The 25672-nt window shown below is 38.4% G+C and overlaps 1 protein-coding gene across 6 annotated transcripts in view; it reads right to left on the reverse strand.

The window, feature by feature from the left end:
- The window catches only part of RELCH (RAB11 binding and LisH domain, coiled-coil and HEAT repeat containing), a gene marked incomplete at both ends in the record, with an annotated part of 99707 nt that extends 81578 nt beyond the window's left edge, over positions 1–18129 (reverse strand). For all 6 annotated transcript variants that reach the window (XM_080714595.1, XM_080714594.1, XM_080714593.1 and 3 more), the window contains 2 exons: positions 2665–2754; positions 17598–18129. In XM_080714595.1, coding sequence (XP_080570721.1) covers positions 2665–2754; positions 17598–18129 — 622 coding nt within the window. The remainder of the gene's footprint in view (positions 1–2664; positions 2755–17597) is intronic.
- Positions 18130–25672: the final 7543 nt, after the last annotated feature.

Consider the following 25672-nt stretch of genomic DNA (forward strand, 5'->3'; position numbering starts at 1 on the left):
GTCCCTATTTCAAAACAAAACAAAACAAAACAAATGTTAGGCAGGAAGCAGTGAAGGTCAGTGGAAGCATGCCCTGGGGCTCCACCCCAGCACCATCAAAACCAAACAAGCAAAAACCTATCAGATAGTCAATACATTTCTCTGCTACCTGTGAAAAGCTGTAGGCTACTGCTATTTTGTTCACTATCAGAAGGCATCTGGATAGGAGGAAGGGGCGAGGGAGAAGGTGAGGATGAAGATTATTGGAGGGTGAAACAGATCAGATTGTGTTTTCATGGATGTGTGAATAAGGTGCAATGAAACCCTCTGTTCTTTATAACTGAGATACACCAATAATATTTTAGAGTAAGAAAAAAACAAAGAATTAAGCAGTTGCCACACAGTTGCTGTTTATAACAATATAGAGGTTGGCTACCTTTGTAAGTCAGAAGGTGCCATGTATCAGTTTCATTCAAGTACACACTCTGAGCCCTTCAAAATCAAGAGTGTATCTTTAATATTCAACACTGTGTCTATAACCTCTGGAGTACAAAATGAGTGTATCATAAAAATATGTGTATTTTTACTGTATTTTAAGTTACAATAATGAAAAAACATGTTAGCCATCAGAAGAACTAAAAAGTATTTATTGAGTTTGTTTTATAACAAACTATGGCATGATAAAGTGGGTGCAAGAAAATGATTGAATTTTATGAAGAAATAAAGACACACGGAAAATAAAACAAACAAAAAAGAAAGGATTTGGGTGAGAGATTATATTAACCTTTTTACTCAGAGTTCTAATAAAAAGTTAAGACTAGAAATGAAAGTGTGAATCCACAGTGAGATGTGGTCAGAGGAACTTCTATTTTCTTTTCTACCTATATTGCCATGAGTAGAGACAATTAATATTAAGCAATTAATGACTATAAATTTAAGCTAAATATTTTGCTTTTATGTCAGTAATGGTTCACCAAGTTAGAAGTACTAGAATACGTAAACTGAGAATAATCAGCCCCTTCGATTTGATTCAATCTAAAAATACAAGTTTTCAAATGGAAAATAAAGAAAATAATTATGTGCCCAAATTCTGGACAGGAGTTATTTTCTAAAAGGAAACACAAAATATATAATAAAACACAAATAATAAAACTTGACATAATTTATTCTCTAATAAACTAAACACCATTATTTAAAATATCATATAACATCTAATATTTAGGATTTACTTACATGTAACAATAATATTTTACAAATGATAATTAACAGAATAAATTAGTCCTAAAATTATTCAAAAATGTCCTTGACTTACTAATTCTTAAATATTGCTGAGGTGACCTGCTGTTTTGACATCGTCAGTAAGTGGCACAACTGAACTGTGGTTTGATGTAAGGAGTCACATGGAACTTCCAGTGGCTTCCCTACTAAACTGCTATTGCTGGTTTTTATACTCTTGAATCTTCTGTTTTTGTTGAACCCAAAACAACCACATGCTCTTGTGTTTTTCCTAACTCATATAACAATGTCTGAGATTTCAAAATATTCAATACCTATTCTCCAGCAAGGAAGGAAAATGACATATTGGAATGTTGTTTTTAATTAGGTCAAGCCTAATCCTTCATGCCAAGAGGTAGCATATGGTACAGTCAATTGTAGGCTTTTATTGCCGGCTATTTGGATTTGAATCCTACCTCTGCTACTTTAGTCTTATATTCTACTATCCTCTGAGTGTCTCAGTTTCCTGTGGAAGGATGATAATAATTTTATTATTCAATGAGTCACTACGCATTTGGAGTATCGAGAATGGGGTAATGATTTATAAGAATTAGTACTCATTTTTATTCATAATGACCATGACAGGTTAAGCATTTGGTAGGTTTTAACAAACTTGTCCCAGTAGATAGAAGGAAAACTCAACAGAGTTGGCTAAGAGAATCCGCACTGTGGGTATTTTCTGACCTCATATTTCCCTCGCAGGCAGTAACGTCCCACCTGGCATTCCTCCTACTTCAGGAGCACCCACATCCCAGTGGGGCGCAAAATACCTAAGTGAAGCCTATCTGCTTTTCCTATCTCTCTCCTCTCTCAGGCCCAAATCATATGAGACCTACAATTCCTGCATCACAATCAAGGCATCAGAAAGGTGCTTGACACGGCTGCATGAAGCATCAACCCTTTTCTTTCTGGATCACAGAAAAGCCAGAAGCTTCAGGAGACATGCTGTGATGTCTGGGGAGCACCCAAGGGATTCAAGGCAAAGTTTTATTCACCCATTAGAATAGAACTTTTCGATTGGTTTTGAACAATCAACAGAGTTGCGGTGATACACATACCTAAATGTCAGCCTTGGTTTGGGGAAATCAAAGGAATGAGGCTAAGGTCTAATTAAATCTGTACTAAATAGTGGCTACCATAACTACTTGGCTATATATTGTTGGCTACAGTTCAAACTCAGCAAACTGTGGGTGTATATAGCCAGAAACTCTTAGTACCACTGGAGCAGAAGTTGAGGTATCCCTAAACTTAAATAAATTATTAGTTAATAACAATACATTGGTCAGACATCTTTGTATAATAATAATTCACATTATTTTAGCATACCATATTGTAAAAGGAAGGGAATTCCTCAAGCCATTTTATGGTTTCTGAAAAGTCAAAGAATCCAATCTGTCTTTTCAATCTTACCTGCCACTCTTTCATCTGTTTCCCTGTTACCATCATCTGAGTATCTTGCAAAGTCTAAAGAATCAAGAGTACTGATGCTTCCAGCTCGATCTAAAATAAAAAAAGATAAAAGAATTAAATAAACAAGGGATTAGAATTCAAGTATCTATGAATATTTTCAGCTAATAAAACCAATATTCTAAGTTCTATGAATCTTCTTTAATTAGGAAAAAATGCTCAAACTAAACTATTTTTTTTTTAACTTATTAGTGCTGGGGATTGAACCCAAGGACATTCTACCTCCAAACTTTACCTCAGCTCTTTTGATTTTTATTTGAAACAGGGTCTTGATAAGTTGCTGAGGCTGGATTCAAGCCTGCAATCCTGCTGTCTCAGCCTACAAGCATGTGCAACCATGCACAGTTGAAACTACTTTAAGATAACCAAATTTCCCTGCCCAAATCTTTGGACAACTTCTGAACAATGCACAAATGGGGTTTAGGGCAAGCAGATTAGCTAAAGACAAAACAATGCGTACTAGTCACATTATACTTGACACACAAGAATTGGTAAAATGTGATTCAGTCTCAAGAGGAAAACAAAGTCAACTAAGACCAATTGAGAGATAAAGCAAATGCTCAAATCAGTAGACTAAGATTTAAAATATTCATGATAACCACTACCAATGAAGCAAAGGACTATATGCAAACAATGAGCAAAAGGAGAGTAAATCTTAGCTGGAAAATATAGAATATAAAAAAATACCAAGAGAAATTCTAGAACTGAAAAACTATCCAAAATGTTTAATTTATTGTAGAGTCTAAGAAGAGAATGAAGATGACGGAGGAAAGTCAGTGATCAAGCTGAAGAGTAAAGATGAATGAGAAGAAAATTAACAGAGCCCAAGGGGCCTGTGAGACGAGAAGACAAATGAAGTCAACTGAGGACCAATGAAGTCAACAATAGAAAAGGCAAGAGGTAGGGCAGATACAGACTCGAGGAGGCTGGAGGATACCAAGAGGATGCATGAAAAACAGAAATGTAGACCCCAATCAAACTTCCAAAATAGGAAGTAAAGAGAACATATTAAAAGCAGACAAAAAAAAAATACATTCATTTAGGGAAACAATTTTTTTAAATTAGTACTGGGGATTGAACCCAGGAGCATTCTATCTCTGAGCTACACTCCAGCCCTATTTTAAAATTTTGGAACAGGGTCTCACTAAGTTGCTGAGGCTGGTGTAATTCTGCAATCCTCCTGTCTCAGCCTCCCAAGTACTAGGGTTATAGGCATGTGTCACCCACCATTGCTTGGCTGGGAACGATGATGATTTAATGAATAACTTCTGACTTTGTAATTTAAAACACAAAGGAAGCTGGGCAAGGTGGAGGCTGAGACAGGAGGATCACAGGTTCGCGGCCAGCCTCAGCTACTTAGTGAGGCCCTCCACAACTTAGTGAGACTCTGTTTAAAAATAAATAAATAAATAAATAAAAGGGATAGGGCTGGGATGTAGCTTGGAGGTTGAAAGGTCCTGGGTTCAATCCCCAGTACTGTTAAAAAAAAAAAAAACAAAAAAACAAAAACCCAAAGAGTATAAAGGCATCAGGATTGGAAAAGAGAAGTTAATTATTTTTACTCATAGATGACATGATTTTGTATATAAAAAAATTCTAAGGAATCTACTAACAGACCTAATAAGTGAGTTTTTTTGGGTTGCAGGACACAAGAAACAATAAACAAAACCAACCAAACGTTTATACACTAGCAATGAAAAATCCAAAGTAAAATTAAATTTACAGTAACATCAAAAACAAGAAGGTACTTAATAAAAAGTGCAAAACTTATTATAATGAGAACTTCAAAACAAGCTAAGCAAACCTATAGTTGCAGCAACCCAGGAAGATCACAAGTTTGAGGTCAGGTCAGCCTGGTCAACTTCAAGACCCTAACTCAAAAAAAAAAAAAAAAAAAAAAGGGCTGTGTATGTAGCTCAGTGATAAGGTACCCCTAGGTTTGACCTTCAGTACTGAAAAGAAATTAAAGTCACAAAGCTAGAAAATAGACATTCTTAAACACCAAAAAACTTTTGTTTTCCCCATTTGAAAATGAACCAGTTAAAATGAACCAGTTACAGTCACTCAAAAGAAGGAAATAAATTTTGCAACATAAAAATAAACCTTAAAGAATTTTTAGACTTTTAAAATATGTTAAAATGTAAACCACTGAACTACAGATACACCTACCTAGTAAACAATTCAATATGATATATTATTATTATTATTATTATTATTATTATTATTATTATTATTATCATCATCTGTGGTACTGGAGTTTGAACCTTTCAGCCTATTTTGTGTTCTTTATTTTGACACAGTCTCACTAGGTTGAAGAGGGCTTCACTAAGTAGCTGAGGCTAACCACCAAACCTGAGATCCTCCTGTCTCAGCCACCCAAGTACTAGGTAATATATTACAAAATGAAGTTTCAGAACCACAATATACATTGTACTTAAAACTTCAAAATTAAAAAATAATAGTGTTCTTCAATGCTTATAACACCATTTATTTTTATTCTTTAATTATAAAAGCACACATAATTATAAACATAAAAGTACATATATAAAGGACTAATTATCCATCCCACTAAAACTAGGAATATTAGTAGACTGTTAAATTTTTTTGCAATTCTAAATATTCTCTTTTGAACTCTTCCACGTCTTAGTATATATTTTTGTACAAACAGTATAAAACTATACATACAATTTGATTATCTTTAAAAAATGAAGCTTATATAGTAAGATTTTTGAGACATTAACGCTGTATGTTGTATGTAGCACTTTGAATTCTACCAGCAATATATATTTGTCAAGGCTTGATATTATTTTTAAATCTTCAATATGCTATAAAATATCTTGCTTACTAATGCTTCTCTGATTCCTAGTCAGCCTGAACATTCTTTGAGTAATATATTGGTTATCTACTTTATTAGGTGTGTGAATGGACCACCTTTCCTATCGACCTACCTTCCTTCCTCTTTCTTTTTGTGGTATTGGGGATTGAACCAAGGAGTGGTCTACCACTAAGCCCTTTTTACTTTGAAATGGTCTTCCTAAGTTGCCAAGAGCTTGGAACTTGTGATCCTCCTGTCTCAGCCTCCTAAGTGCTGGGAATACAGGTAGGAGTGAATTTTTTATTCACATCCTTTGTACAGATATCATTTTCCTGAAACACAGTTGATTAGGTCATTACTGCCCTAACCAGTAAATCTACTTGAGTACTATATACTGTTTTTTTTTTTTTTGTCACATCTTGGCTCCTCAATAGCTATTCTAATGTCTCCAACTTGTGTATGAAAATGTGCACACTGAATAAAAAATTTTATTTATTAAAAATATAATTTTTCAGCAAAGCTAGAATGGAAAGATAGAGGAGGAAGGCTAAACTCGATTAACAAGGGTCCACATCCGAATATGTGTAAAATTATGAATATGGCATGGTTACCCAGGACAATCATTGTTGGGAGGGGGGAAGGGAGAACAGGGGCGGGAGGGGGAAGTGGGCATCAAGTATAGTTTAAATGTATACATTTATGTTCAATAAAAAATTAAAAAATACATATATAATTTTTTGGTGGTACTGGGGTTCCTGGAAACCCTTCTACCTCTGGGCTACCCTCCCAGACACCTATTTTGTATATTTTTATTTGGAAACAGGGTCTCTAGCCGAGGCTGGCTTCGAACCTGCGTGATCCTCTTGTTCCCACCTTCCATGTGAGGGGATTACAAGTGTGTGCCACCACGCCAGGCTTAAAAATATTTTTTAATGAACCAATATTCTGGTGTTGTGATACCAGACTTCTCTGTTCTATTCCTGACTTTACAGGTTTAGTAAATATGATATTGGTTGCTAATCTCAGATAAACTTTTTTTTTTTTTTTGCAGTACTGGGGATGAAATCCAGGGGCATTCTATCTCCAAGCTACACCCTCAGCCCTATCTTTTATTCTTTATTTTGAAACAGGGTCTCACCGAGTTGCAATGTAGCTAAGGCTGTCCATGAACCATGATCCTCCTGTCTCAGCCTCCCAAGTGCTGGGATTACAAGCGTGCACCACCATGCCCAGCTTAATAAAGATTTTTTTTTTTTTTATGTTATGTTGCTAGCTTACTATTTCTTCTTCCTTTCATCTTTTTTTTTTTTTTTTTGGTGGTACTGGGGTTCCTGGAAGCCCTTCTTCCTCTGGGCTACACTCCCAGACCTATTTTTACATTTTTATTTGGAAACAGGGTCTCCCAAGCCAGCGCATGCAGCTGGCTTCGAACCTGAGCAATCCTCCTGTCTCTGCCTCCCAAGCGCGGGAATTACAAGCGTGCGCCACCACGCCCGGCTCCTTTCATCTTTTAATACTTAAAATTATACATGCATGCCTAGATTAGAACATCTTTGGTCAGGATATATAATTCTTTCATTTTACTATTGATATTTCTCTTTAAGTTTTAAAGAACTCAAGCATACGAAAGGGAGGAATTTTTAAATAACATTTTTATTGGTGCATTATAGCCTTGCATCATAATGTAGTTCAGTGATAGTGACATACATGCACATACCATTGGTGGGATTTCCCCCTCCCCATTTCCCTCATCCCCATACAGGGTATTGAGACTGACACTGATATTCGCACATAGATACACAATGTGAAGGAGGTCTTCCCTTCATAGGTCCTCCCTCCCCCTCCTCCCCTTCCTCTATACCCCTCTCCGGCTCCATGAAGTTTCTCCTCCAATACCTGGTATCCGGATCACTCCCTAGCTTCTGCATATTAGAGAAAACACATGACTCATCCCTTTCTGTGCCTGGCTAATCTCACTTAACATAATGTTTTCCAGGTCCACCCGTTTCTCTGCAAGTGACATTATTTTATTCATCTTAATTGCTGAGTAGAATTCAATTGCATGTATATCTCATAATTTTGTAATCCATTCATCTGTTGATGGACACCTCGCTTGGTTCCATAATTTGGTTATTGTGAATTATGCTGCTATAAACATGAACATGCATATGTTACTATAATACTCTGATTTCAGTAGGGAGGGCTTTTGGCACAGGTAAATACAGTTTAATTTTCAACTGGATGCTACTGTGACCACTGAAAAATATTTTCTAATTTTTTAAAATTTCCAAGTCAACAACTCTATATTCTTAGAAAAAAGCTCTTATATCTCTAGTGTTATGAAAAAGTCTCCTAATTCATTAATATTTATTCCATCTTATCAGAAAAATATTATGGAAGGAAGTAATTTTAACATTGACTTGGCAAGTATACTTCTTTAGATTCAGTCACAATTCTTTTCTACGATAAGGAAATGTATTTTATTTTCCAAATGTTCTAATATAGAAAAGGAAGGGGCTAGAAAAAGTAACCTCTTTTAGGAAGAAAGAAGCTATCAGCAGGATGTACAGGAGGCTGAGGTAGGACGATCAGCCCAGAGAACAGCCTGGCAAACACAGGGAGACCTCATCTCGAAAAAGACAAAAAAGGCAAGGAAAAAGTTGCCAGAAGCCTTTAGCCAAGCAGGATGTTTACTGCATAACTTCTTGGTAATTCACTTTATAATTCAGAAACTAGTGACTAGAAACTTTCATCATAGTTGACAAACCAGTAAAACTTGTTCACAAGTTTATCAAGTCTAAGAACTAAATCCGTGATACACAGTGTGACTATTAGATATGCAGTGATTTTTATAAATTACATGAGATCATTTTATTTACATTTATACTTAATATTTCGTTATTGATGACAGAATGCATTGTATACAATTAAAAAAAATTAGTACAAGATCCTTGAAAAATTAGCTTATAGAAATTACATAGAAAAGCTGGGCGTGGTGGTACATACATGTCATCCCAGTACTTGGCAGGCTGAGAGGGGAGGCCAGTCTGAGCAATGTGGTGAGGTCCCCTGCAACTTAGTGAAACTCTGTTTCAAAATAAAAGAATAAAATAAGGTTGGGGTAGAGCTCAGAGGTAGAATGCCCTGGGGTTCCACCCAAGTACCATAAAAAAATTACATGAAACTTTAAAAACAGAATATATAAAAAAAATTTACTAGCTGCTGATAAAGCGTATTGGTCAATTCAATTAAGCAGTCATTGAACCACTATGGATCAGGTTATTGATTAGCAGGTAGAGGAAGCTATCAAAACATTTCTGGAAAGGACATGGATATATAAGCCCATGTATATATATTTGTGTACCCTTTTTTTCTGCATTACATATTTTTAAAATATGCACAAATTATTAATAGTAATTGACTCCATGGAGTTGAATTTTAATTTTTTACTACATAGTCTTCTTCATACTACTTGAATGGTTTGTTATTTTTAGTATTTCCCCCCAAATTACATTCCATTTTCAATATGGGTACTTTATATAATTAAAAAATCCTGAAAGTACTCAATTAAAAATTAAATAGTAAAAAAAAAAAAATCAAGCAGCTTTAAATTATGACTTTCCCAGTAAAGGTCATTTACTAAACCATGTATATTAAAAAAAAAACCCTATTTCATGATAAAGAACATACAAAGAAATATATACATCAATATGTAAAGTCTATAAATAATAAATACATCTTAAAAGCAATTAAACATGAGACCAGGTATAAGCATTTTACTATATACTTAAGGATAGATCTCAGACATTAATGTCTAAGAAAGAGAACCTATAAAGCTACTCTTAAATAAAGTTTATAGAAACTAAAATTATGCTAGTATCTGGATATGTCAGGATCCAGACAGTGTTTCTGGAAAAAACAAAAAACAAACAAAACAAAAAAAACAAAAAAAACAAAAAAACAAAACAAAAACACAACGGGGAGTTTTTTTTTTGACAGTTTTTACCTGTCAAAATTCACATTTAAGCTGATTGTGGTGGCATGACTATAATCCCAGTACTTAAGAGGCTGAGACAGAGGATCACATGTTCTCAGCCAGCCTCAACAACTGAGGGAGGCGTTCTGTAATTTATAGAGGCATTTTGCAACTCACGTAGACCCTGTTTCAAAATAAAAAATATAAAATAGGGCTGGGGTGCAGTTCAGAAGTAGAATGCCCCTGACTTCAATCCTCAGTACAAAAAAAAAAAATTAAAAATATTAAACTCCCCTTTACATTTTCCTGTTCCTCAACCAGTCTCCAGTGCTGGGGCTCTTTTTTCACTGGCCACTATTTCAAATTATTTGAGAGCTAGAAAAATCTTAGAGACAGTCCAACTCTTTCATTGTACTGTCTGAAAAACTGAAGGATATGTACTTATTCAATTAATATTTACTAACTCACACAGAGGAGTATACAGATAAAATTCACTAAGACTTGCTTGGTCCTTGTCTTAGTAAGCTCCTTTGCCACTGGAATTAAGTACAAAGATAACAAGAGCAGTCTTATCACTTATATTTGATCTGTGGGCAAGCTCTGAATAGCATTGAAATCTTCCAGCTTGCAGTCCAGTGTCTTTTACTCTGAAAAAAAAAAAAAAATCCAAAAACTAAGCTCTAAAGTCAAAATATTTAAACTTAGGAAAAGATTTAAACACTGACATTTTATTGACAAACTATTCACTTAAGTAAAAACTCCTGTAAAGCTGGATAATTTTACCACATGAAAGACTGTTAGGTAAAGAGGATGGTTATGATCTATGCCTGTAATTTGGGAGGCGGAGACGGGAGAATTCCAGGTTTGAGGACAGCCTCAGCAAGGGAGAAAGACTCTCGGCAGTCTAGCAAAACCATTCCAAAACAAAAACCAAAAAGGGCTGGGTATGGTATAGCTCAGAGGTAGAATGCCCCTGGGTTTTAGTTTTAGTTTTATTTTTTTATTGGTGCACTGTATTCATACATCATAATGGTATAAAGAAAATACTTTTTTGTAGACATACATGCACACATCGCCCAGTTAGCCCCTACCCGATCCCCACCCCATTCCCTCCCTATCCCTCCTTCCCATACTTGGCTTAGTGGTTGACATCTAGTATTATAGCAATTTATCCAAAATTAACAATGATATTCTCACATAACAGTTTAATTTGTCTGATACCAAGCTTTTGATGACTTAAATATTTCTTTTTTGCTTTCTTTCTTACCAGAGAATATTTTTTTCTTTTTTTTTAGGTGAAATTATCATATATTTATATTTATTTTTCAGAAAAAATCTATCCTAATATGGAATATGGACTCTAGATACCCAAAACGATCTCAAAAAGAACAAAGCTAGAAGATGTATATTTTCTGATTTCAAACCATATAAAGCTACAATAACTGAAACAGTGTAGTACTGTTCTAAAGGCAGATATATAAACCATTGGAGTTAAATAAAAGCCTTGAGATAAATTCTTCCATATATTGTCAAGTTATTTTTGACAAGGTTTCCATGAACATTTGGTGGAGGAAATAATAATCTTTTAACTAAATATTGTTGAAAAATAATAATTACATGAAAAAGAACAAAATTGGACCCTTACCTAACACCATATACAAATATTAACTCAAAATAGATAAAAGACCTAAATATAAATCTTAAGACTATAAACTTTTAGAAGAGAATCTGGGTCATAAAACCTCACAACACTGAAATTGGCAATGATTTCTTGGATATGATTTCAATGGCACAGGCAACAGAAGGGTAAACAAACTCCCTAAAAAATAAAAAAAATATTGTATATCCAAAGGCAATGTAAACAAAGTTAAAAGTTACTGAGAGAATGGGGTAAATAATACCCCCAATACCACAAAATAAATAAATAAAACAACACTAGAAATTATAACCATTTTTTCTGATCACTTATTCTGTGCCAGGAACTTTACATAGACAACTTTATTTAACCATCATAACAACTCCATGAAAGGTCATTACCATCAGCATTTTTTTTTTTCTTTTGGTGTACTGGGGTTCCTGGAAGCCCTTCTACCTCCGGGCTATACTCCCAGACCTATTGTATGTATTTTTTAATTTGGAAACAGGGTCTCTTAAACCAGCAAGGCTGGCCCTGAACCAGGGCGATCCTCCTGTCTCCGCCTCCCAAGCACAGGGATTACAAGCCTGCACCCAGCTTACCATCAGCATTTTATATAGGAAAGGAAATGGACTATCCAGAGTTACGCAACTAGGCACAACAGAGCTAAGAAAGCCAGAGCTTTAACCATTAGTTTTCTTAAATAATATGGAAGAGCATCTAGGTTCCAATCTCCTGGATTCCACTTGGGTTTCATATTGTGAAAGTCCTCAAAACAGCAGCCTTGACTCAAATTTTGCTTTGACAGAGAAGAGATATAGGAAGTGGCTAATTTTCACAAGGAAATATTCTAAACTCAGGATACAACTACCTACAAATAATTTGACGTCAACACATATTGAGAGCTTCTATACCAAGCACAGTATTAAGCACCAGTGATACAGAGAAAAATAAAGTACGGTCTCTTCTCTATATTTATGCTTAATAAACATTTGAAAATTGCTTACTTTAGGCATTTTCGCTACCTGTGAAAGATAAAGACATATAAGATATAAAAGCTCCAAACTGACACGTTAAAAAGGGGGGGCAACTAAAACAACACACAAAACTCACAAAACTTCTATTAGAATTTATTAGAAATATATAAGTTCAGCCAGGTGTGATAGAATAAACCTATAATCCTGTTATTTGTAAGGCTGAACAGGAGGATGGCAGGTTTGCAGCCAGCTTCAGCAACTTATCCGTGCCCTAAGCAACTTAGTGAGACACTATTTCAAAACAAAACAAAACAAAACAAAAAATTAAGTCTGGGGTGTAGTTCAAAGGCAGAATGCCCCTGGATTCGATCCTATCCCCTGTCTACCTATCTGTCTGTCTCTCACACACATACAGTGTATGTGATTATATATATATGCATGTATATATATAAAGTATATATAGACATATTACATACATACATGTACATATACATATACATATACATAGTGGTTTACTTGTAATCTTAGTACTTGGGAGGCTAAGACAGGAAGATTGCAGGTTTTGAAGCTAGCCTCTGCAGTTTAGAGAGGCTCTCAGCAACCTAGGGAAACCCTGTTTCTAAATAAAATATAAAATAGGTCTGGGGGTATAGCCCAGAGGTAGAAGACCCCTGAGGTTCCATCCCCAGCACCACAAAAACGAAAACAAAATACAATACATATGTTAACAATTCCCATATAAGTTAATTATCCTAAGTGGAAGAGACAAGTTTAGAGGATTTAGAGATGATCACGATGGGCTGGAAAAGTTTCAGAGAAAGAAACATAAATAGGACCTTCCTTTTGATTAAAAAAAAGAGAAAGAAAGGAAGGAAGGAAGAAAAGGAAGAGGAGGTACAGAGAATAAATCTTTCAAGAAAATATACCAGAAAAAGCACCAAGCACCAGTTCTAGAACATATAAGGCATATTCAACAAAGATTAAGGAAGCCATGTGATTAGCACAAAGGCTTTACTTATGGACACCATGGGCACCAAGGAAGGAAGAGGCAAAGTGGTGGGGACAGCTTTACCACATATCCATGAGAGAGACCTTAAAGTCAAGAAACATCCTAAATAGGTCTGCAAATTCTTTGTCTGCAAGATAAAAATGTTGCTAATTAAGAAAAAGGAGGATGAGAGCCAGATTCAGGGGCACATGCCTGTAATCCCAGGACTTGGGAGGCTGAAACAGGAGTATCTCAGGTTGGAGGCCAGCATAGCTATTTTAGTGAGATCCTGTTCCAAAATAAAAATAAATAAATAATAAAATAGGGCTAGTGGTGTAGAACAGAGGTAGAAAACCCCAGAACGAACACACACACACACACACACACACACACACACACACACACGGACTGGAAAGAGTTGTTTTGGATAGAAAGAAGCAATTTTTAGAGGTTTAGGTAAAGTGACACTTAGAATAGTTTTTAAATCCAAGTGAGAGTAAAGATGAAGAAAGATATAAGCCAGGCGTGGTGGCACACACTTGTAATCCCAACATTCGGGGGACTGAAACAGGAGGATCACAGTTCGCAGACAGCCTCAGCTACTTAGTGAGGCCCTTTGCAACTCAGTGGGACCCCGTTTCAAAATAAAAGACTAAAAAATGGGACAGAGGGGTGTAGAACAGAGTAGAATGTCCCTAGTACCACAAAAAAAAAAAAATTAAATCCACAAGCTGAGACTAATGATGGTGCCCGATATTAACTACAGGCTTGATCTAAGGCAGCACACAATCACAGGACTGAAAGGCTAGAAATAACAGAAAATCTGCTGATATTACCTTGAGCCATCTTATCCACCCACAACAGGACCAGCTGGCTTCAAAAAGAAATATCATTTCTGACTCCAGAGAATTTTTGAAATAACAGGTGGGAAAATCTGGAAGGCTACACCTATGATTACAACAGTGATCTACTCCCTGAGACACACTCCATTACTAGAGAGGCAACTGAGATTTAACAGCAAAGCTTTAGGCTGAGAAAGACAATGCAAGCTTGTTAAATTATTGGCCTTGTTAAATTATTTCACTTGCAACAGTTGAGGAGTATAGTTGGCTTTTCATAAGGGCTTAGTGGATCATCCGGGATACCCCACAATTACAGGCAATGCTGTGAATGTCCTAAGTTAATGCTGTGCAGTGTAGCCACCTTGAACAAGTGAAGTGATGTGTACGGCAGAGCATTACCTCTGCCTTATTATGGCACTTTATTTTTTAAATGATCAACTTTGTACTACCTGGTTGCCTTCTGTGCTAAGATTGGCCATTCTGAGTGAATAAGATGTACTCTGAGTTACTAAGATACTTGGCCTGGTCATATACTGTCATGACCTAACTTTTTTGCTGGGCTGTGTTTCACAGCAGACATATAGTAGGAATTGTACTATAACAGCAAGAATGCAGACTTTGAAGTTCGTGATCTGGGTGAAAAATCAAGTCCTGCCACTTAAGTCATGATATAAGGTGAAATATTAAAGGACATACAAAGAAAAATTCCTGCCCCCGCCATCCAACAAGCAATTGTCCTACTGCAGGAACCATCATTGTTTCCAGTCTTCTGAATGTATCCTTTTTAGAAATATGCTAGGCATATGCAAATTTTCCTTTTCATACATAAATGGAACCCTATTATACCTAGTGGCTGAACACTAATTTATTCAATTTAAATCTATTTTTAGTGGTCATTTTATTTTTATTTTTTATTTATTTTTTTGGTGGTACTGGGGTTCCTGGAAGCCCTTATACCTCCGGGCTACACTCCCAGACCTATTTTTACATTTTTAAAAATTTGGAAACAGGGTCTCCTAAGCCAGGGCACGCGGCTGGCTTCGAACCTGCGCGATCCTCCTGTCTCTGCCTCCCAAGTGCGGGGATTACAAGCGTGCGCCACCATGCCCGGCTTAGTGGTCATTTTATATTAGCACATATCAGTCATTATGTTTTAATTAACCAATCTACTATTGAACATTTAGGTTGTTTTAATTTTCTTGTAAAAACTATTTAAAACTCAAGTTTTTCTTTCATGCAAATAAATGTGTCTATAATAAATTACAGGAATGGAATTGGAGATTAAAGGATGTATATATTCAAAATGTGATAGAACTTGGGCATGGTGACACAGACCTGTAATCCCAGTACGAGGGAGACTGAGACAGGAGGATCGCATTGCAGGTTCCATGCCAGCCTCACCAATTTAGTGATTCTTGTTTCACTAAATATAAAATATAAAGTTGGGGTGAAGCTCAACAGATAGAATGCCCCTGGATTCAATCGCTAGTACCACATTCTACCTCTACGCCATGCCCCCAACTCCTTTTTATTTTGAAACAGGGTCAGGCTAAATAGTTGAGGTTGGCCTCAAACCTGTTATCCTACTATCTCAGCCTCCCAAGTGCTGGGGTTGTAGACGAACACCACTGTGCCTTACTAAGTCACTCTTTTGGTTAATCAGTTAAGTTATAAAATTGAGAATTACTGCCTAAGAAAACGGAAAGAGATTTAAAACATGAATATAATTAATCTCTTAAAATGTAAGTAAAATGCCTTTACAGACATAAGGCATAATGTACTGGGGGTGGAACCCAGGGGCTTTCTACCTCCGGGCTATTCGCCCAGCCCTATTACATATTTTATTTGGAAACAGGGTCTCACTAAGTTGCTGAGAGCCTCACTAAGTAGCTGAGGCTGGCTTTGAACCTGCATGATCCTCCTGCCTCTGCCTCCCAAGCGCGGGGATTACAAGCGTGCGCCACCACGCCCGGCTTAGGTGATAGATTTTAATGAAATACTACAAAATCAAACCCTGTTTGCCTTTTAATAGTTTATTTTATTTGTGGTGCTGGAGGTTGAACCCAGAGATGTTCTGCCTCCAAGATATACCTTCAGCCCTGTTTTATTTCCACAATAGCTACTTCATTTCCTCAATCATTTATTTTTCTACAAGAATGTAAACATCATCTTTATCACAGAAGACTATAATTTTTTCTTGTGTCAGTCTTGTGTTTCCCTCAAGAATATAAGCTCAAGTATATGTATTAAACCTTTGGAAACCTATAACCCTGAACTGATAACACTGCTTAATAAAGATATCAATGTAAAGATACTAGGTATCAAAAATATTCAAGTCTCTAGCCAGGGAAGAAAAATATCTCACTAAATTTCCACAGGAATTAATTATTTTGAAACAACTGAAAAGTCATAGGCAGGAAAAAAATGAAAGTTATGCAACAAATATATTTAGGAATGCCAATGGTCCAAACAATAGTGGAAAATCTCATTCAGCTAAAATCAGTCAACACAATAAATTTCAGAAATGTACTGGTGATAGTCTCTCTCAGAAGGAAGAAGCAGCAAAAAACCCAACTGTGGCCTGACAGAAAAGAATCACTTTCTAAAGTGGAAAAGATGGGGAAATTGGGAAGAAAACACCAAGGAAAGGAATGCTGAGTAGAGTGAGATATGTACACTCAAAGAGTTCTGAGAGAAGATAGATAGGCGCCGGTGTGGTGGCACACACCTGTAATCCAGTACTCTGGAGGCTGAGACTAGAGGATCACAGATACTTCTCCAAAGGAGGATACTGAGAATCCTATGTAAGTCATTGATAGTAAATTTTCAAGCTATAAGAAATCCTTATAAATAAATCATGGGGTAAACGATTATTCTATGCTATGCTGCTAAAAATTACTATAACAAGGTAAAAAGGTAAATTCCTATCTTATGCAGTGAAAAAAGGCCTGCATGGTGATAGGATGGTGAGACAGACTGCTTGCAGAAGCTGCCTGCCCCGTTCTTCAGCTTACCTGTAATCTTGAACACTTGAAAGGCATTGAAACTGAATTATAATGACTTTAAACAAATTACACTTAAAATTTAGACTTTAAAAAATTTTAGGCAGCATGAAAATCAATTTTTGAGAGAGAAAAATCACCGCAAAGACAACAGTATTAAATGCATCTGACTTTACTGACAAAAGCAACAACCTTTCCTATTTTCTTCTCTCTTTTGACTTCTAATCTCAAAGAGCGACTGCGGGCAATTCGTGAAACACTATTTCCTGGTAGTGTGATTCAGAAGACTGGAGAAAAAAGGAAAATGCTAGAGCTAGAAGGCAGTGTACAAGGGGCCTTCCACTGGAGTGCCGTAATAGCCAGTACTGGAAACGCAGGATATTTTATAGATCCTGAAACCAACAGGGGAACCAGGAGCCAGCACGACGCCTGCCAAGGATAGGAGGCGGACTCAGAATCCTGAGTCGCGGGATCCTTTGGTTTCCGCCAGGCACCCCACCCCACAGCTCCCAACATTCTCTCGCTCCCCAAAACATCCCTATGCTCAACTCAGTATCCGCCTAGAAACATCCCTCTTCCCCACAGGAACTCCTACAATCCCAACGACTCTGCCTGGAGGTGACCCGCAGCATCCACTTACTGAGCTGTCCCCCGCCCGACGTAGTACTCGGTTCCCGACCTCCAGCACCTCCAAGGCCGGCTGCTCCGGGGATCCCGGGTGCACCCATCCCCGGCGGGGTCCCACTCTGCCTCTCGAAGTTGCCTGGATTGGAGAAGTAGTCGCGCAGTCTCGGCAGTTCCCTGCCACTCTCTAACAGCTCCGTGTGCAGCTCCAGGGCAGTTAGCAGGTACTGATCGCGCAACAGCTGGGCCGCGATTGCATCAATTGACAACCGGGCTGGGGTCTCCCCAGAGCCCCCCAGCGCCCCGGCAGCCGCCGCCGCCGCCTCCCCAGCGAGACCTGGCCGCGCACCGCTCCCTAAGGCCACGGGATCCTGTGGTGACAGCGAGCCCGCAGAGCCAGGATCTAGGCCACCCCCGGCACGGAGCCGAAGTCCGGCCCGCCGCTCCTCGGTCGCCGCTACTTCGTCGTCATCCTCATCCGAATCGCTGAGAAATGGATTCACGCCGCCGCCACCACTGCCACTACCTCCAGGAGCCATCGCCGCCATTTTATCCTGTTAAGAGTGTGGGCGCCTCCCTGCCTGGATCAGACAGGCCGCAGCCTGACTCCCTCGTAAGGTTCTGCAGGCACGGAGCACCTACGCAGCCCGGGCCTGACCACGAACCGCTTCCCCGCCGGGACACCAGGCGTGGGCACCGCGGCAAGGGGCTCGGATACAGCAGCGCCCGCTGCCTCAGCCGCAGCTGCACCAGCAGCCGGCTCTGCAGGCGTCTTCCTGGTCCCTGGTCTCGCGAGAACTGGTGCGTGCCCCGCCCTCTCCCCGCCCCAGAACGCCTTGGCCCCGCCCACCCCCAGCCCCCGAGCCCAAAGATCCACGTATCCGCTCCCAGCTCAGACGCAAGGCCCCGCCCATAGCCCCTCTCTGATTGGCTGTAGTTTCAGGGGCCTGGCCCGGGAGCTATCGCGAGATCAGCCGCGGCCCGGGAAGTGTTGGGGGCGTTCCGTGGTTGAGGGGCGGGCCCTGGAGGTGGGTTAGGTAAACCCGCCCGGCTCCCGGGCGAGCCAGCCTGGGAAACCTCGCCTGGGAGCTTTAGGGTCGCTGGGTCTTGCCTTCGCGCTGAGGAGGCCTCGTTCCCGCGATCGGGCCCGACCAGGAGAAGCCCCAGGTAAAGTGCACGGACCGTGCGCGGAGATGCTGGGCACTGGACAGTGGCCTCACGCTCGCCGTCGCGCTGTTTCCTTGATGTGCTGCGCTTCTTCCTGCTGCTTGCTGTCAGTTGGTGACATGTGCTCTGCATGGATAGCAAGTACCAGGGCCGTGGTCAAATTTGGTTTCCTTCTTGATCCTTCCTTTCCCAGCCATGTGCTTGCTCACGTTGGAGGCCTACCAACACTTCTTGTGATTCAAGGGAAGAGCGCCTTCCCATCCTGGTGTTAAGCTTAGTGTGGGATGCGGGGTTCCAGGTGGAGAGACCCAATGGAAACCGAAACTCTGATGTTTGGATTTACCTGGATCTGTGAACAGCCTCGACTTGGACAACAAACTGTTACCTGTTCAATAAACACTTAGGATTGTAATTCACAGTTTGCATCACAGGGACTCCACAAAATAGCAAATGCTGGCTCACTGCAGAAATGAGGACACTTCAGTCTAGAGAGCTTCATCAGTAGCCTGGTCCACTAGTGAATGTTCAAATCCCATTAGTAGGCAGAGGAACTCCACGATAAATATTCGAAAGAAGCCAAGATCATCTTCTCCCACAATGCCCCGCAACCTTCTTGACTTTGTTCATTGGGGCTAGAATCGAGGTTTCCATAGTGGAACTCAACGATTTTAAAAGTTGGGTGCAGCCACGTCTCGATTTCCTTTATACGCATGGACGCTTACAGCGGTTATACTCCAAAATTGCTGGGCACAGTGGCGAATGCCTATAATCCCAGTAGTTGGGAGGCTGAGAAGGGAGGACCACAGGATTGAGGCCAGCTGACATTGGATTAGTGAGGCCCTGTTTTAAAATAAAAAGGGCTGGAGGTATAGCTCAGAGGTACAATGCTCCTGGGTTCAATGCCCAGAACCATCACCGCCAAAAACAAAAACTATACTCCTAAGTTTGGAAGATCAATGTTTATTATTTATTCTATTCCTCGATTGCAGTCTGAGTTGGTAAAGGAATATTTTCCAGTTAACAGTATTAGACTACTCCTCCTGAGAGCTTCTATTTTCTTAACACACAAATTTCCACTTTTGCAGGTTTTAGATTTTCTTACAGTATAGTTTCCAATAGACACCAAAATAAATAGGCAGCAGTAATTATGACCCTCAGGTAAGTTACCTATTACATTGACATAGTGAAGTATCTCCTTTACCTCTGTGGAAAAATAAAATTAGAGCATTCTTATATAACCTTAGAGCAGGTTATTGGTTTACATGTAAAGGCATGCCAACAGTAAAATGTAGGCTTTAATTTCAGTTTACCCAGGCCCAGTAAACTAAAATTTTCATTTTAATGAGTCATTGAGGTTGTTATTCTTTTTTGCTAGAAGCTTTTTAAAAAAAGTAATGCTAGTATTAAGAATTTAAAGTATTTTATAAGACTTGAGTTTCTGATGTTCTAATGCTAAATATTTGTGGCATGTATTGAAGAAAAACAAAAATAAAAAAATCCCTAATATCAGGAAAATAGTATCAAAATGGCCAGTACTATATCCTGTCACATAGTTCTTAGCAAAACGGACTGTTAATCCTTTGAGTTTTCTAGAGAGATTAAAAATTGAACCAATTTGTGGAATGTAAGAATGGAAGATTAGTGAATGGCATGAGAAATGCACATTTAGAAAAAAACTGTTTACATACAATAACTGTGCTTATCAAATAAAAGAGCCTAAATTCTAATTCCAATTATACCCATTATTTAATGTAAGACCTTGATAAAATTTAAACTTAACTTCTTTCAGCCTCTCTTGCATCCATCTGGCAAAAGGCATAGTAAAGTACAAAGAATTGTGAGTGTTCTTGTCACAGTTTTTGGTAACTGGTACACAATAAATGTTGTTAACCATAGTCAGTCATTAATTAACGAAATATTAGTAAACACTGAGAATCTTTGACAGGCTCTTTATTTGGGGGTAGGGGTTCTGATGGGGATTGGACCTATGGGCATTCTACCTCTGAGCTATACCCCCAGACACATTTTATTTCTTTCTTTTTTTTTTTTTTTTGGTGGTACTGGGGTTCCTGGAAGCCCTTCTACCTCCGGGCTACACTCCCAGACCTATTTTTACATTTTTATTTGGAAACAGGGTCTCCTAAGTCAGCGCGCGCGGCTGGCTTCGAACCTGCGCGATCCTCCTGTCTCTGCCTCCCAAGCGCGGGGATTACAAGGGTGCGCCACCACGCTCGGCGACACATTTTATTTCTTAATTGGAAGCAGGATCGAAGTTGTGGAGGAGCTCACTAAGTTGCCGAGGCTGGCCTCAAACCCGCGATTCTCCTTGTCTCAGCCTCCCAAGAACTGGCATTACAAACATATGCCACCACACTTGGCAGGTATTTAAAAACATCAACTGCTTTAGCAACTAAACCTTGAAAAAAAAAGCACTTAAGTCAGTAGGACTAAAAGAAGGAAATGACTATTTTTGGAGCAGAGTTCTAAAGTACAAGAAAAAGAAAATAACAAAAGTCCCCAACATCAGGAAAACAGTATTAAAATGGCCAGTACTCTATCCTTTGACATGGTCCTTAGGAAGAGGGACTCAATATTGCTAAGAGCTGAACTGAAAATTAATAAATTGAAAATGTTTTCTTAGAGAATTATAAGAATGTGGATGCAGAAATTCTTTCGTGACTTACTTTGTATACAAATGTGTACTTTCTCCTCTTCTGCTTTCTATCCTGTAACTATGAATTTGTTTATGTGATCTTGCAAACCCTTAAGAAATCAACTGGCCAGTCTTCCAGTAGGTACTTTTCCCTCTATCATCCATGGAGTTTTAGTTATCAATTAAAAATGTATAAGCAGTAGCACATGCTGGAATATGAATAATTTCTGATCTCGACTGAACACAATTTATTATTAATGCTGTTGGGACCATTCCTTTCTACTTAGGAATACTTGTAGTAATCTAAGACTTCACACCTAATATTTCATCTGAACAATAAGGATTGTTGTGGAAGCTTGTACTCTAGCAATGAAAATGGAAGAGAGACTTTTTTCCCTAAGCATTTCAATCATGTTAGTGTCACAAATAATTTTTGACTATTGGAGTATTAAAGTAATCATAAGTAACATTCTGAATGGAAATTCCAGGTTAATTTGATGTTTTAGTAATATTTGGCGTTTTATTATTTTTCGGTATGTAGTAAACATTCTATGAATATAACCTGGATAACTTTTATTGGTACATGGGCATGTTTTTTTAATTTCTGATAGTTATTATTAATTTGTTTGGGAGGTTTCCAAATAATTTATCCATGGCAAGCAAAGTTTTCTTTTTCACTAAATCCAAATAAAATGTGATTCTCTTTAAAGAGAAATATAATGCAATAATGCTGCTTAAAATACACGTGTTTGGCAATGAAAAATAAGTAGTATATTAATGTTGATATTTTATAATCACAGCTTTTACATATAGTATTATTAGTCAAGCATAAAATGTGGACCTTTATTGTTTTTAAAAAAATATTCTGAATCTTCACAGGATTTTTGTTCAGGAGGCTCAAAAAGAGAGGGAAGGCAGCCTCTAGTGGCTGTAGAGCATATTGCATTTGCCTTTGGAATTGAGCATTCCTACGTAGTTTACTAAGTCAACATCTGAGTCCTTACTAAGTACAGAGGACCCAGCTGGTTTCTAGTGATGCTCTGCTCTCTTGTCTCAGAATTACAGTTAAATGGCAGAAGTAGACAGTAGCTCAAATAGTCAAAGATGCAGCTGTATAGTTATAACGGAAAGGTTTTTGGCTTCTGATGTGGGCCTGCACAGTCCTCATAGAAGGCTGCTTTGTGGTAGCACAGAAGAGGAGAGGGAATATGCTGATAAATAAAAATTCTGACAACTTTGAGTAAAATTTGAGTTTTTTCTTGCTGCTAAGCACAAAACTAGCTCCTACTTTTCCATAGAACGCTCTCAGAAAGTATATAGTGAAGTATAGTGCGTAGCCTATTGTTGCCAATAGAAAGAAATCACATATAGCAATAGAGAGAGGAAGAACGTACCTTTGAACAAAAATATGCAATTATGGAACTCCGCTTTCATTTTTTTCAACATTAACATCCTTTCAAAGAGGTGTCCACGTTCTACTGTAGTAGTGGAACTTTCTGGGTCATTCTTTTTTTTTTTTTTTTCAGTACTAGAGATTGAACCCAGGGACATCATACCTCTGAGCTACATCCCCAGCCCTAGTTTTTATTCTTTATTTTGAAACAGGGTCTTACTAAGTTGCAGAGGGCCGCACAAGTAGCTGAGGCCGGCCGCAAACTTGCAGTCCTTTCTCAGCCTCCCAAGCGCTGGTATTATAAGCGTCTCTGGGTCATTCTTGTAAAGAGTCCGAGTTTCATAGCAACTGTCTTCGATGGCATCTTCGAACTTAGTTTTAACATGTCAAAAAGAAAATACTCAATACCTGGTCACTTCTACTTTCTCTTCCAAGATAATTTTTGTTCCTTCATTAAGTTAAAGACCACGCAGGTCCTCAAGCCAGAGATCTGGAAGTCATTCTTTACCTCTCTAAACGTGTCTTTTCACAGAAGACTTATCATCTCCCACCAACATATAACATTCTCACCCACTTCCTTCTCTCAGCTTCCACTCATTCATCTCTTTATCTACTACAATTCCTCTCCACATCCAGCCAGTGTTGGTAATGTATTTGTTAACATATATACAATAATTATTGCCTGTAATAAATAACATTACAGCTGGGCATGGCGGCACTTGCTTGTAATTCCAGCATTTGGGAGGCTGAGACAGGAGGATCGCAGTTCACGGACAGCCTCAGCTACTTAGTGAGATTTTCTGCAACTCAGTGAGTTTCAAAAAAAAAAAAAAAATAGGACTGGGACTGTAGCTCGGAGGTAGAATGCCCCTGGGTTCCATCTCTAGTACCACAAAAAAAGATATCATTATAGTATGTGTATTATTATATTACTTATTATGGTATAAAATATGTATGCAAATATATCTGTCGCAAAGACAGTCATGCTAACCAAATATTCTATTTTCCAGTATCTTCTAGCCTCCTGTAGTTGAGCAGAGCAATATGCCTATCTCTGGCCAATACATAATGTTTATTTTAAAACAAAACTGATGACCCATGTTCTTAGTAGCATTACTTATAATCACCAAAAGTGGAAGTGACCCAAATGTCACCAAATGGGTGAAGGAGTCACCAAAATATGTCACGTACACAGAATGTAATATTATCCAAACTTGAAAAGCAATTCTGACACTTGATACAATATGATGGACCTTGAAATAAGCCAGTCACAGAGGTCAAATACTATGTGATTTTACTTATATAAAATATCAGGAATAAACTAGTGAAAACGGAAAATAGAATTGTGGTTGCCAGGGTCTTGAGGGAGGAGAAAATGGGAATTTGTTGCTTAGTGCATATATGATTTCAGTTTTGCAAAATAAAAAGTTCTGAAGATTGGTTGCATAACAATATGAATATGCTTAGTACTACTCTACACTTAAAAATGGCTACAATTGCAAAGATTGTGTGATTTTATAGCAATTAAAAAAATCAAAGAAATCCTGTGTTCCAGGAACCCCTTGTTCTGGACAAAACGGGACAATTAGTAACCTTATTGACCTGCGACATTGAACATAGATGCATTTGTTCCTCAAAAATGAGATCATTTTGGAGAGATGACGATCAGCCCCGAGGGCAAGTTTAGAATATTAGTACTTTTGTTTTTCTTCTTCATATTCCCTGAGGAAATTTTTAAGTAATTGCCTAGCAGAAAATGCCCTCGAAGCAAAAGGGTTTGAGAACAAAAAGTGCCAAGTACCACAAGGGCAACTAATCCAAGCTTCTTTATGGACGAGGACACCATGGAAATAGTAGCTTTGAAATAACACAATAAAGGGTATCTCCAACAGAATAATACAGCTGGATGAGGTTTGCTGTGAGAGGTGGCGATAGGCCTTTTTTCAGTGGGGCGTGTGTGAAGTGGCTAAAGGAGTGGAGAGGTCCGTAAGTCCAGGGGTCTCCACTCTACTAATGAAACCGAAGGAGCAAGTTTTGAAGAACTGTAGATAGAAAATCAGCACATATCTCATTAGCTAGCATGCAAGCAAGTAAAAGTGGACATAAATTTCGAATGCCCTAATCTGACTGATACACTAAAAATATTAATGTGAACATTCAGAACTTTCACATTTAGGGAAATAGTCATAGATTTCTGTGGGAACTTTAAATTGGCTTGGTAATGCTAAGAACCTTCACATTAAGTGAAAACATTTTCTACATTAAGTGTTGAAATAACACAGATGTATTCAAAATTAGTTTACATTCATATGGATAATTTAGCATTTAAAGCTCATTAGATTGGTTTTCTCGTAAAACTAGATAATTTACACGTGTGTGTGTGTGTGTGTGTGTGTGTGTTGGTGTTGAACCCAGGGCTCTCCACTGCTACATCCCCAGCCCTTTTATTTTGAGACAGTGACTCACCATGTTGTCTAGGCTGGTCTTGAAATTGTGATCTTCCTGCCTCAGCCCCTCTAATAGCTGAGATTATAGTATGTGCCACCAAGGCGAGCTCATGAAATACTTAAGAAAAATTAAAGACAGTGATCATGATTCTATACTGCATTAAGAGGGAAGGTTGAAGCCAAGTGTGGTGGCACACACCTGTAATCCCAGTGCTTGGGAGTCTGAGACAAGAGGATGGCAGGTTTGAGGCCAGTCTCAGCAACTTGGAGATACCCTTTTTCCAGATTAAAAAAGTGAAACAGATCTGGGAGTATATCTCGGGAGTATAATGTCCCTGGGGTTCAACCCCTAGTACCTTACCCCCCCAAAATAAAGGAAGGTTGAGGCTAGGTGAAGTGGTGCGTCCCTACGCCTATAATGTAGCTACTTG

This window comes from Muscardinus avellanarius (genome assembly GCF_963383645.1).
Source record: "Muscardinus avellanarius genome assembly, chromosome: 17".
Classification (NCBI taxonomy): domain Eukaryota; kingdom Metazoa; phylum Chordata; class Mammalia; order Rodentia; family Gliridae; genus Muscardinus; species Muscardinus avellanarius.